The 14088-nt window shown below is 34.7% G+C and overlaps 2 protein-coding genes across 5 annotated transcripts; one reads left to right on the top strand and one right to left on the bottom strand.

Annotated features, from left to right (window-relative positions):
• Positions 1 to 2046: 2046 nt before the first annotated feature.
• LOC139841968 (protein HIGH CHLOROPHYLL FLUORESCENCE PHENOTYPE 173, chloroplastic) lies at positions 2047 to 7634 on the top strand. The gene is made up of 17 exons (XM_071832150.1): positions 2047 to 2189; positions 2787 to 2972; positions 3396 to 3557; positions 3683 to 3733; positions 3859 to 3993; positions 4078 to 4101; positions 4182 to 4293; positions 4719 to 4844; positions 5119 to 5168; positions 5258 to 5416; positions 5520 to 5615; positions 5715 to 5830; positions 5923 to 6046; positions 6136 to 6249; positions 6613 to 6693; positions 7153 to 7312; positions 7401 to 7634. Exons 1-16 carry the CDS (start codon positions 2133 to 2135, stop codon positions 7297 to 7299), a joined length of 1740 nt encoding a protein of 579 aa, XP_071688251.1. The 5' UTR covers positions 2047 to 2132; the 3' UTR covers positions 7300 to 7312; positions 7401 to 7634.
• Positions 7635 to 7881: 247 nt separating this feature from the next.
• On the bottom strand, positions 7882 to 13839 carry LOC139844819 (DNA N(6)-methyladenine demethylase ALKBH1D-like). Of its 4 annotated transcripts, none has more exons than XM_071835048.1 (5): positions 13745 to 13839; positions 9780 to 9897; positions 8864 to 9103; positions 8416 to 8703; positions 7882 to 8204 (listed from the first exon to the last, which is right to left on the bottom strand). In XM_071835048.1, the coding sequence occupies exons 2-5, from the start codon at positions 9864 to 9866 to the stop codon at positions 7929 to 7931; spliced, it is 891 nt and encodes a 296-aa protein (XP_071691149.1). In that variant the 5' UTR covers positions 9867 to 9897; positions 13745 to 13839; the 3' UTR covers positions 7882 to 7928. The 4 variants fall into 4 exon arrangements, with proteins under 4 accessions (XP_071691149.1, XP_071691152.1, XP_071691151.1 ...); XM_071835051.1 differs by lacking the exon at positions 13745 to 13839 and adding an exon at positions 11007 to 11114 and having other exon boundaries at positions 9780 to 9882; XM_071835050.1 differs by lacking the exon at positions 13745 to 13839 and adding an exon at positions 10188 to 10217 and having other exon boundaries at positions 9780 to 9882.
• Between the last annotated feature and the right edge of the window lie 249 nt (positions 13840 to 14088).

The following is a 14088-nucleotide window of genomic DNA, read 5'->3' as shown; positions in this document are numbered from 1 at the left end:
ATGTACAAGGAAAGAGCAACTCTTGGTTGAAACTTGGTGACCATCCTAAGTATGTCTAGATACATTTTAGATGTACATATTTTCCTATAACACTTATGTGTTATCCTTAATCTAGGCTTAATCGTGATTAAGGTGTCATTAGGCGTGATTAACCAAGATTAGTGTTCTAGTGATCAAAACTCCTTTGGGATGAAGGAGGCAAGTATCCTAAGCATGTTTGAACAGGTTTCATAAATTATAGATGCCCGAAAGTGGTCAAACATTTTTCGATCAATATCCAGAGAGAAGGTTTCTGCGGTCGATCCACGGTCAGCCGAGGAGTCGACCGTGCATCCCTAATTTCTCAAATCTGGGTGCAGGTCTCCACAGTCTGACCTGCGGTCGACCGTGGTTCAGCCGTGTTCCCTGTTTTTCATTTTAGGCTTTCTTTTGATATTTGGTCTTTTGTTAGATCAAGTGTGGATTAGTGAACTTGTTTATTTATGTCAAGATGTCTACCATCACCTTTAGCTATATGCATATGTCATCATCAAAACACTTATTGTTATGGGTTAAGATTAGTATAGCCATTAAGCATAATCTCATGTTAACCCACATTCTCCCCCAACAATATATATATTGACTTATGGTTGAAGAAAATAGTAAAAAATGTGACTTTCAGTTGTATAAATTGTTAAGACCTATGACTTTTGATGTATAAGAAGAACATAACAAATTGATACAGATGCAACGAATATTCATTAACTCGTTTAATTCAACAGATATGGATATGAATTAATGAAATTAAATTAAATGAATATGAAATTAAAAATTAAATAAATATACATGTGAATATGATATTACCCGATCTATTACCATGTGTCCGATCTATTACCATGTGTGGTCTTGATCACCAAAGATTACAAAGGTAATATTTACTGTAAATGTTACTATTAGAAGTAGTAATTTCAATATTTCATCTTCCCCTCATCAATTTCATGTAAAGTCCATGATAAAAATATGTAATTATTATATCGGCCTAAAAAGGCCCAATATGTGGTTGGTGTTTGATACCTCAGAGCAATTTAGCACAGCACTTCAATTCAATTTTTTTTTTCCTAAGGTTAGCGAGGAAACCCTCTATGAACAAGTATATGGACACCTCTATAGAGGGTAAAATGCGCACCCTCTGGTGACACTTTATTTCTAAACAATCTTGCATAGTCATGAATTCAAATTACACAAGCATAACTAAATATTACTGTAATTCTTTAGTTAGCTTTTAAATTAAAAAACAGAAACTTAATAAAAAAATCGGTTTATTTTCAATTAGTTATATACTTCGTAGTAAATTAATTTGATTTGGAGATAAAAAAACTAAACATTAATGTTTTGATAACGAGAGTCAGGCTATCATTAACACATAAAATGATTGTTCAATTCAATAACCAAATATTATGCATGTTAACGATAACCCTAAAGGTTTCGTTAGCGAATAACTACACATTATTAAAACAAAACTACGTCATTGGTCCTTAATGTTTACTTAAAAATTCATGGATGGACTTAAAGTATCTTTTTGATGTGGATGACCCTAATGTTTGAAATTATTTCGCAGTTGATATCCAAAGTTCTGACGCAACAAACACTAAGCATCAGGCACCAAATACCAAGCATCACGCACAGCGCGTGGTGTTTGGTGCGTGTTTGTGAGGAAAAATGATTGTCTCGTTGAATATCTCGGTAACACGCATCACACACCAAGCAGTAAGCATGGTGTGTGGTGCGTTTTCATGAGTCATTTTTGCAATTATGATTTTTTGAAAATGGGGCATTTTGAACAATTTCTTAAAACGTTTTGTATATGAAACTTTGCTTCAATTAAACTCCAAAACAAATTTGGGTTTTGGCTTGGGCATGGACTTGGGTCGGGTTAGGTTAGGTTTGGGCTAGTTCATTATAGGTGAAGTACTAACTTGGTGAGTGGGGGCCCAATATAACGTGTGGTCTGTATTTGATTTAGCAGCTTTCTAGAGTAGACTACAAATATGTCGTTGATAACTGATAATCTGATACTCCCATTTTGGCTGCAATAAGAATCGGAAATAAGAGCAAGAAAAATTAATAATAATAGTAGAAATAATAATTATTAAATGGAGGGTTGTTATTGTCCCACAACATTCTCTTCTTTCAAGCTTTCCAATAACCAGGTAAAAATTTCAACTGCAGATTTTATGAACATTTAACAATTGAATACAGTGTTAGATTTTGATTGTATGATTTATAGTATTTAAAGTATGTGTGTGAAGATGAATTCTCAAATGAATCTAGGTGTAATAATGTTGGAATTACTTTTAGCTTTAGCTGGTTTTGGGGACTGTTTAATTTAATGTTTATCTGCTTATCGTTTTAATTCAAGGTACATAAACAATTCCAAGCAATCTTTTGCAAATTGTTTGTTAATTGTTTGCTTAGAACAAATGGCTTAAAGTAAGCATGATGAAGTTCACTTATTGTAAACACATACTAAGTGTTTGGCAAAGTGGTTTAAGAGTTTGTAAGCATTTTGATTACGCAATTGAGATGATTTTAGACGTGTTACATATTAGACTCTGCTTGTTCAACCCGTTTAAGAAGACATATAATACAAATCAAAACGACCCATTTTTATGTACATTGGTTGAAAAGGTCAACATCTAGATATGCACAAGTGACATACTATTTAGATATGTTTCAGTAATCTAGCTATAATTCATGTTTGTTTTGGTCATGGAGCTATAACAAATGTAGAAAATGGTTATTTGCAGAACATTTCATCTTTTGTTGGTACACGATTAAATGACAGATTTAAGTCCGTCACTCATCATCGACGCTCATATGAATTGAAGACCAACAAGCGGGGTATATATGCAGAATCTAAAAAAGAAGGTTGGGACTTTGGCAGATTTGTTAAAACATTATACTTCTTTAATGGACCTCCATCTCCTTTCAAGGTTCGATTTATTCTTCTATGTCCCTTTTAATAGTAACAAAATAGGCAACCATGAAAGCTTGGGTACCGCGTCAAAACAAGTTTTGGGTCAGGACTTGTTCACTTGCAGAATTAATTCAAAACCCATATTGTACCAATACTAAGGCTGCGTTTGTTTGCCTCTTAATTAATGGTGAACCGTTCAATATTCAGTGCTTTTGTTTCTGACATGACATCTGAGAAAGATGCTGAACCGTTTAGCAATCTGTGCTGAACCATTCACATCAATTTCTTTGATATCCTCCTAATTTACTAAAAGAACCATTTAGTAGTCTTTATGATTTAATAATTCATTTTGAATGAATTTAGACCTGTTTAGAGAAAAATGATCCATATCAAAATGGGTCAAAAGATACCCTGGCTAACTTGCTATGTTTATGCGCAGATATTTGAAAGCCTAATTGCAAATCTGTCTGGCCCATCATCTAGCGAGCCGGAGAAGTCTATGGAATCTTCTGGAATTGTTTTAGTGGTTGGTGCCACGGGTGGTGTTGGTAGAAGGGTAGTCGATGTCTTGCAAAAGAAAGGGTTGCCCGTTCGAGTTTTGGTACATATACCTATAATTCGTATCCTATGTGATCTCTTTTGTTTGTTTTTTATTTTATTTTTTTATTTTAATTGTTTTGTCATCCGTCTATTCGAAGTTTTGAACTCTTATCTTACTTCTCACAGGCTAGAAACGAAGACAAAGCAAGAAAGATGTTAGGCCCTGATGTTGACTTGGTGAGTTCAAAAACATTCATTTTATCAACCATTTTGTCCACGTCAATATTTTACTGCATCTAGGATGCCATGTCAGCATATTTGTACAACTAGGATGTCACATTATCAATTTGTTAAATTTTCAGGTTGTTGGAGATATCACGAAAGTAAGCACACTACTTCCTGATTATTTTAAAGGAGTTAAGAAAGTGATTAATGCGGTTTCAGTCATCGTGGGTCCAAAAGAAGGAGATACTCCGGATCGGGCCAAATACAGTCAAGTAATTTTCTCAACGTTCATTTAATTTTAATTTCAGGTTCGCTTAATATTACCTACTAATGAAAGATACATTGCTGTTTTTCAGGGGATCAAATTCTTTGAACCAGAGGTGAAAAAAGCATTCCTTGAAATATATGTATTTGTGTTGTATGATTTGCATATTCATTTGATCTTGATTAATGCAAGCAGATTAAAGGTGATTCACCTGAAATGGTGGAGTATATTGGAATGCAAAATCTGATAAAAGCGTTAAAGGACAGTGTTGGACTTAAGACTGGAAAATTGGTCTTTGGATTTGAAGGTAGGGTTTAGCCTTGGGTCAGTATTTCAATCCTAGGCTGACGTGACGCTGATGTGGCAGTTAGAAGTTTAGGTTTGATGTCACAATAGTGAGTGGTCTAAGGACCCGTTTATGGATAAACAGGTCAAATTCGGTTGAACTTTGCTTTTTCAAGAATGAGAGGTCAAATGGGCAAACAAATTTATTTTTGGTTAACATGGTTCAAACAAACACGAGTTGAAGGGTTGACGGGTCAAAAGGTCACCTAAATGTATTTTTTAAATTCTTTGAAAATGGAGATTATTAGGATGGAGAAAATATTACTTACTGGTAACCAGTTCTGTGTCGAAAACAACACAGCAATCATTTGGTTACCTTTAAGTGGTGCATTGAAACCAAGTTTTTGACCTAAAAAAGTCAACCATGAATTGATTGATTTTTTACAGATGGTTCATCGAGAGACCTACCTTGGGGTGCCTTAGATGATGTTGTGATGGGCGGAGTTAGTGAAAGCTCGTTCCAAATACTTCCGAATGGTAGTGAAAACGGTGGACCAACAGGTCTTTTCAAAGGTTTGTAAAAATGTTCTTTTTTATTTTTTTTTTGTTAGTGTACAAACCCTCAATTTAAGGTAAATATGTACTAGTCACACGGTCAAAATGATAAACGTTAACGTGGAAGATGACATGTTTCGACATTTGACCATGTTAATTTCTATACCTTATGCTGATAAACCACTTATCATATGTCATAAAACTGATTAACCACTTATCTTATTTGAAAAAAGTTGTTACTTTTTATTCATCAAACTCTAAGGAAAGCTATTTACTCGTGCGCGTCTTGCAGGTATTGTTTCGACTGCAAACAATGGGGGTTTTACTAGTATCAGGACAAAGGTGAAAATTTATCCCATTTTTCGCAATAAATGAATCAATTATTATACAAGCGTTAGTTTTGACAAGTAATGTTTTTGCGTTTGTTCTAGAACTTTGATGTTGCTGAAAATCTTAGTGCATATGATGGTTTGGAGTTGCGAGTTAAAGGTGATGGACGTCGTTATAAACTTATTGTTCGAACTAGCCGTGATTGGGATACTGTTGGTTACACCATAGGTTTCGACACCGTAAAAGACCAATGGCAATCTGTAAGTCATACTCTACGTCATTTCCATATTAAATTTTGTATTTTTCTGATTATAAATGATATTTTATATTTATATATTAAATATCCATATTATGATGCATCAGATACAATTATCCTTTTCTTCTTTAAAACCGATCTTTCGAGCAAAAACCGTAGCAGATGCCCAGCCCTTTGACTCAAGTCAAATCATATCATTACAGGCATGCTTCCTAACTATTATATTCCACTTTAATGTTCATTCTTTATTTTAAAAATTTCTACATATGTAATTTTATTTACAATTATATTATTATTTGCAGCTAATGTTCAGTAAGTTTGAATACGATGGGAAACTTAACCCTACTTTTGTAGAAGGTCCCTTTGAGCTTCCGGTATCAAGCATACGCGCATATATAGCAGAACCAATCACCCCAAGGTTTATTTTTTATTTTTTGTTTATTTTAATTTATTTTTGGTAGAAGGTGGTTAATTACAGAATGACATGCTAATTTATTGTTAATGACACAGATTCGTGCATGTGGGGTCCGCGGGGGTTACTAGACCTGAAAGACCTGGACTTGATCTGAGTAAACAACCACCTGCTGTTAGATTGAATAAAGAACTTGGATCTATTCTAACATTCAAATTAAAGGTTTTATTTCTACTACATTTGCACATACAACTGAGTGAAATATGAAAATGAAAAATGGTGACACTAAACTTTAGTTGACTCGATAACAGGGTGAGGATTTGATAAGGGAAAGTGGTATTCCGTATACGATAGTTAGACCTTGTGCACTTACTGAAGAACCTGCAGGAGCAGATCTTATATTTGATCAAGGAGACAATATTACTGTATTTTTCTTAACTTTTTCTTATTTTTTTTAGAGTTGGCAGAATGGGTAGTTCTTTAATCTTTGGCATGGGTGAAAACAAGCCGGCAGCTTGACCCAAAATACATTAAGTTTTAAATAAATTCGGTAGCAAATATGATAAAATTGTTAGTGGTTTAGATTATTCTATTAATAATCTAACTTTTGAATTAAATCACTTATGTGGTTTTAAGCTTTTAATCTTGATCCTTACATATTTTACCAGTAACAGATAATTCATAACCCAAATTGACCCATTTTTAAGTACATGGGTAGAAACTACCACCTCTACTATTTTTATCTAAGTAGCACTTTTATAAATAATATAATATGCGGGTTTATGCAGGGGAAGATATCAAGAGAAGAAGTTGCTAAGATTTGTGTAGCAGCCCTTGAAAGCCCATATGCATGTGACAAGACCTTTGAGGTTATATCCCCTTTTGACTTTTGTAGTCAAACGTGTCATCTATGAAATCAGATAAACTTAACATAATATTTGCTTTACTTGAAGATTAAAACAATCTTCATACTAATAACTTTTGAAAAAATCCAACATGGCATCATACCATTGTTATCTCAAGATCTTAGAAAAATTGCACCTATTAGCATGATGATTAGGATTGGTATTCTTTTTTATTAGTTAAATAACATTATTAAGGTATTAGTTTCCTATTCTAAGTGTAGTAGCTTGTCTCCAAGGTAGAATTATATATTCTCAAGTTTTAAGTCAAAGAAACATTATGTAGAACACAATAACATAGCCAGTTACAGGAAACATTTGAATCCTTTCTTTTTGTGAATATTCTCATTCACTAACTGTATGCTTGTGTCTCCAAGTACATAATAGAATTTTGAATATGGTGTGTTTTTACCATTAAATTTGCAGGTGAAATGTGTGGTTCCATTTAGCGAGCAATACACGGTGGATCCCCAAAACCCTCCGCCCGAAAAAGATTACGAAGAATACTTCAAGTCCTTAAAAGATGGCATTACAGGGAAAGAACAATTGGAAAAAACACCTGTCACTGTCTGAACAAACCAAACGCGTGCGAATTTTTTTTCCGGATTGATCTACTTTCTTGTGACACGTCTTCATTTCATTTCTTATAAATTATAATCATTCATGTTCTGCAGTTGTATTAAAGCAGATGACAACAAAGGAGGACCTTGTTATACAATGAAGATAGATGTACTCTGCCCTATTAATTTCATGGTTTGGGGTTAAAATGTAATGAGTCTTACTATATGATAAAGTTTTAGAACTCCAAAAATGTAATACATGAACTTGATAAATAAGAAATTTGAACTTTATGACTCAAAAAGAGCAAAATAGCAGACATTTATATATATTCTATTCAATTTTTGAAGTTGTGGGTTAAATAAATGATCCTCAGAAAATGACCCTTGATTGGGCAGCGGTTCTTAGTTACCATCATGATGCTTTGACTTCTATTGACTTATTATTTGTTCTTTTGATTTGTATTTTGATATTGACCATTATATTAATCAGAACAATGAAAGTACAAAGCATAATACCTTACGTATTTTTTTATTAATTGTTATTCAGTAAATAAATCAACTATATAAAAATAAAAAATAAAAAAAAAAACCCTTTAATACTGACTGAATCTAAAGAAACTCATAAGAAGAGTCAAGTCAATATTAAAATTGTCTGAATGTAAGGCTTAAACGACCAGGTTTGAGCATGGTTTGTTGAAGCAATGACAAAGGAGCTGAATTCGGGATAATATTCTTGACCCCATGATATATAAGTCTAGACTTACCCCCGAATATCAATACATCTCCCGATTCTAACAAAGCCTCATTTGCCTTGTTCACGTCTTCATTATTACCATACAAGAATTTTGCAGCATCACCAACCGAGACCGTAACCACCGGCAATCCTCTTTTCAGACTACTCTTGCTTTCACTCAGATCCTACAAGCATTAATTGTAATTGTTTGTGGATGGATATACACAACAATATTACTATACATACAGTCTGCAGGCACGTTTCAATGCATACATCTAGAAATAAGCCAAGGTCATTGAGAAGCATAGTCTTGAAAACGAAATAATAAACCTTAATATGAAATAAGACCAATTGAGTAATCATAAGATAATATTAAGAAGAAAAAAAAAGTCTAACCTGATGAAGAGCAAGTCGGCCGGCAGTAGTATAAAAGTTTACAAGACAAATGTCTGGTTCCATTGAAGGCATGACATCATCAAACGCTTGAGAATCTTTAATTGAGGTTACAGCCAAAGAAATGAGTTGATGAGGAAGGGGTGGTGCGTTTTTTTTGGAATCATACTTTTTTATTGGGTCCCAATTTCGACCAAAGCACATCAGATACCTTCCTTTATTATTGTTATTAGGTAGGTAAAATTCCCCGCGACCCATTCCGAATTCTTGACAAGTATTCACAATTTCAACCTAATTAAGAGTAGGAGGATTATATTAGCAGCTTTTTAACTAACCAAACATGTATACCTTGCTAATGTAATGTAATGTAATTAGGAGCAAAATTTAGGTGGATATTTTCATTGCTTTGCTCAAAATTAAATAAAAAATAGAAACCAAAGATTATATGTACCTGATCACTCACGCTGATATAATTCTTCAAAAGAACCAATCCGGATCCGAGTATCAGGCATGAACTTTCAAGATTTTCCTGTTTTTCGATTCCACATAGTGACTCTGTGCTCCTGGGGAGGATTAAACTAAATGGTTCTGTTTTATTATTCAATTTTTTATTATTAGCACGGGTATTGTGATTTGGCTTGTACGTATCATCATGATGAGAATTATCATACCGAGAACTATGTAATGAAACCTGGATATTGATCGGATAATGCTGTAAGTAACAAATAAAAATACAGGATTTTGTTTTTAACCCAATAACAAAGTCCGGGTAAAGAAGTTGAAATTCACCCACAAAATTATTGTTCAAGTTTAGGTGATTTTCTCAAGCATACAACAATGTTCACTCGATTTTGCTGCAAACCAAATCCATACAACAATGTTCGACACCAAACCAAACACGGTATTTAGATTCAGTGACCATTGTATGTGTAAAACGTTTAGGCGGCTAGGGAAGACTAGGCCTCAAAAAAAACAAGCAAGGTTTGTAGTCAAACAAGCAACCCATTACTTGTCACCTAATCATTAAAACTGTGATATTACTCCTACACAAACTTTACTTTAAAAAATTAAAAGATCAAACTGCAAGGTTATAGGAAGATTTAGGGATTATGTGAAGCATACGCTAAACAAGGTTTGGTAAAGCTACTGATCAAATGGGTCAAAATGAATTTGTTCGTGAGTTTGCTAATTGAATCAGCTTGAAAAAATCTGATCAAACTGGTGGGAATGGGCTGACTTTTAAAAGTCAAACATGGAAGGACTTTGAAGATGCAATGGACAAGTCAATTTATATTCATTTGAGGCTATATAACAATGATTTTAACGAAGAAAACAAAATACAATATATATCTAGTGAAAAGACTCACACTAACAGATGCACTACGAAAAGGAATCAATGAGTGAGGCTTCATCATCATCATCACCATCCCCTTTAAGCTTTTCATCATTGTCATGATCAGTGATCACCACCTATATGTATGTATACTGAACAAATTTGAAAACCGAAACCAAAACCCAAAACCAAATTGGATTCAGTCTGGTACAGGATTTATAATTAAACACCAGAATTTAACCAAAATAATCAATTAATCGTACTGATCATATGAGATTGAATATAACTAATTCTAACATGATCAAAAGCCGTGACTCAAACTTCCCTTATAAATGAATAATAATAATTAATATTAGCGGATTCCATTTACGACTCGAACATAAATAACTACGCGTTTAGAAGAATCACATATATGTACTTATGTAGTAGATTGTAAGCTAACCTTAAAAAAATTTAGGAATACGACCAGCTGCGGTTAGGGTGGTGCGGAGAGAAAAAATAAATATATTTTAGGGCACGTGTTTAGATCTTTTAAATATAAATATTTAATAAAATAAATAAAATATCACACGTTTAACAAAAATAATAATGATATATTTAAATATCACATGAACATCATCTACATCCAGACAAATCATGCACATCTCATACACTAAACCCAAACTCAGTTCAAATGACATAGAAACCAACATTGTTTCTATAGATGTTTTTAGTAAAAGGCACTTGTATTTATGGCCAGTTGAAGAATAGGACTTCAATGAGGTGCTTTTGTTGTACTAGAATGTTTTAAGAAGAGTAAAAAGAACTTCAGTTGAAGATGTTTGTGCTTTTGTTGTATTGAAAACTAAATAGAAAATTGAATTTAAATTTGAAAACCGAAACAAAAATGAAATGAAAATCGAATCCAAAAAGTAGTCACTCATGTTGGCCATTTGTGACCCAAAAAGTGGTAAATCACGTTAACCATTTGCGAAAAAAAAGTGGTCACTCAATTATTCACATTGACCATTTGTGAATAAAAAATGGTCACTCGCAATGACTTTTTGTGTCTAAAAGTGGCAACATTTTCTCCACTTAAAAGACCAAAAAGTGATCACTCTTTTGCAAAAACATGGTCACGGTTATAATTTGCTACCTCTATAACATAAAATTGCATCTTCATTAAAAAGCGACAGCAATTAGTTTTTCAAACTTTCAATTGTTAAATCCCAATAATACTAGTCAACAAACAACCATAAATACCCTTACGTACAACCTTTACCTGAATCATCTGGGTCTGCTGATAAATCATCTTCACTCACCTTTGGTGACTTCCTTCACCCCATTTGTACCCATCCCTTCCTGATGACTCTACCGTTCAACCCTGTAACGATTCTGCACCAGATCCGGTTTCTAATGATGACCCTGTTGTTCAGTCGAGCAACACTGTTTTTATGGGACGCGTCGGTAGTTCCGTTAACCGGCACATGGTGGATTCGGTTTTTGGTAAGATTGGGATTTTGTCAGAAGTTAAATTCTGGCCAGAGCGTTGATATGCCTTCGTTTCTTATGCTGCTACTGCAGACGCTTCGCTGGCCATTTCAGTGCTAAATGGACCCCTAATCTTCGGTAAACCCATATGTGTTTTTAAGCCGAAATGTGTTTCTTTTAATTCTGATTTTCGTCATAAATATGTTTTGAATCAAGTTCTTAGGTGTAAAATTTCACCTAATCCTACAATTACTAAAAGGATCAATTTGTCGATTTTGATTGTTGATTCGATTTCGTTGGTGGACATGAAAGTGTCAAGCTTTTTGATTGCTTGTAATGTACAAGTCACGAACATAAGAAAATTGGGTTTGATTGGATGTGTGTTTACTTGTGTTGATCCTGAAGGATATACGAGGTTATTATCCTCCAATTCCAACAACTTCGTGGTCATTCGTCCTTTATCGGAGGTAGCCGAGACTTTTTCAGGTTTGCGTGGATTGAGGTCTCGGGTATTCCAGTTACTTGTATGTCCAATGATAGCGTTGTGAAAGTGGCTGGACTTCTTGGTGAAGTTATTACTGTGTGTGGCTTGTTCGTCATCCTCGTTAGGTAATGTTGGCTCTTTATTCGCTTTTATCAATTCGAATTGTGCTAAACATATTCATGGGTCGGTGGAAGTTGACATTAAGGACAAAGACGGTTCTAAGTGTAACGTTTGGGTTTTGGAAATCTCCGATCTCTCTAGTATAAATCGTATTCTTTTCAATACGTTTGATTGCAAGCATTTAGAGACAACTAACCGGTTTGTGGTGTCGAGTGGTGTTACGATTCCTGAGATTGTTATTCGGGATCGGGATGTTGTTAAAGAACATCCTTTCTATTCGTCACAATTGGATGATGTTATTGTAAAGGTAAAACATGTTAAGATCGCGCATGTTACAGAAGCTGATGTTGATAATGGTCACGTTAGCGAACTAAAGGGGACCTGCCCTTTTGGGACTGCTATTGACGGGCCTAATCGGGTGATTATTCTTGGGTCGGTTGCCACGGATCTTGGGTTTAACGATGGACCCAGCCCTGTCTCGGGTTTTGGCTCTTTGAGGGATGATGTTTTTAGTTCGAATTTAAGTCCCAGTTTTGATGAAGGCCCAGTTAGTTTGTCGCAAGGCACATGAGGTTTAATTTGTGTAACTAACGGGCATGTTAGGTTTGATGAGATTAAAAAGAAAATTGTAACATCTCAAAAATAATAATAATATAATGTTTCAGGACTGAGCCGCGCCGCGGCCTAATACATGAAATGATGGCTAGTTTTCCTTAAAAGCTCGACTTAGATTTTAAGCTTTAAGTCGCGCCGCGGGCTGCTGAGCCGCGCCGCGGCCTATAACTGTGAAATGAGCTATTCAGCATTTTTTAAAAAGGGTTTAAATGAAGGGCAAAATTGGTATTTCACATATGGACGGGTTTTTGAGCCTCAAATCTGATCCCAACCTTATCCAAACTTCATTTCTTCCATTTTCTTCTCATCCACTTCCATCAAAACCTAGAGAGAGAGGGAGAGGTTCTAGAGAGAGAATTGGAGATTTGGAGAAGAAGAAGAGTGAATCGGGTCAAGTCTCAAGTGTTAAAGTTGTTCATCTCGTTCGTGGCTACGTTGTGGTTGTTTTGGTAAGTTCTAACTCCGAATTTCATTGTTTGATTTGAGATTCAATGTTAGGTGTGATGCCCTGTACTAAATCAACATGTACGGACCATCAACAACAGGGTCATTACAAGGTCAAACACTATATGCGATTTCAAAAGAGTTTGCATTCATAATAAAAGTGATGTCTTAACCGACATCGAATGTTTAACAACCCAAAAGTATGCTTCTACGAATAGCAAGCATAAGTAATAGTACGTGACCCATAGGTCGTTATAAATATATCGTTCAAAAGTATCATGTTTGAATGCAAAATAATGTTTCATGCGGTGACATCTCTAATAAGCGTAGCGAGTGTCTACAAGCATGACTAGTACAACGGAAGCAAGCAAACCTTAAGCACCTGAGAAAAACATGCTTAAAAACGTCAACACAAAGGTTGGTGAGCTATAGTTTAAGTATAACAGTAATGTAATGTAGGCCACGAGATTTCAGTGCTTCAATCAGCAGTTTAAATCAGTAATCCAAATCAGTATGATAAAGTATATGTTCAACCGTGGGCACCCGGTAACTAACTTAACGTTTATAATACCCCCTGAAAGTGCACTTGGCGAGTGCGTATGTCTACGAAGTATTAAAAACTCATTAAATGCTAGCGCGACTAGCCCGAGTGGGGATGTCAAACCCTATGGATCCATATCTAAGATTCGCGTTCACTGGTTTAAAAACCAATGATTAAACGTTACCGAGCTAAAGGGAAAGTTTATGCCGTTGTATAACACACACATATATAAAGTTTAAGTACTCGTGCCTAGTATGTAAAATGTAAAATGTGCATGTATTCTCAGTCCCAAATAGTTAAAGTAAAAAGGGATGATATAACTCACAGTGATAAAGTAGTGGTAAAGTATGACTCGGGAAAAGTAAGCAAGTATGTAGGTCCGGAAAGTCCTCAACCTAAGTCAAAAGTGTGACGTCCTCCAGATAGGGCCTGGAAGAATAACGTCACTAAATATATCAAATCACAGTTGTATAAACGAGAACGGCTCTACATGAGACGTTTTGTTGAGTTTTTGCAGCGAAAGATAAATATGTCTTTAATTGATATGATATGTAATGAAGACTCCAAGCATAGCAAGCAATCATCATCAAAGCAGTAGATGTACAGCGGAAGCAATATTTAAGTACCTGAGAATAAACATGCTTAAAAAGTCAACACGAGGTTGAGTGA

The sequence above is a fragment of the Rutidosis leptorrhynchoides genome, chromosome 4 (genome assembly GCF_046630445.1).
Source record: "Rutidosis leptorrhynchoides isolate AG116_Rl617_1_P2 chromosome 4, CSIRO_AGI_Rlap_v1, whole genome shotgun sequence".
Classification (NCBI taxonomy): domain Eukaryota; kingdom Viridiplantae; phylum Streptophyta; class Magnoliopsida; order Asterales; family Asteraceae; genus Rutidosis; species Rutidosis leptorrhynchoides.
Note: the sequence above shows the minus strand (reverse complement) of the source record. Positions and strands in the feature narration are given on the sequence as shown.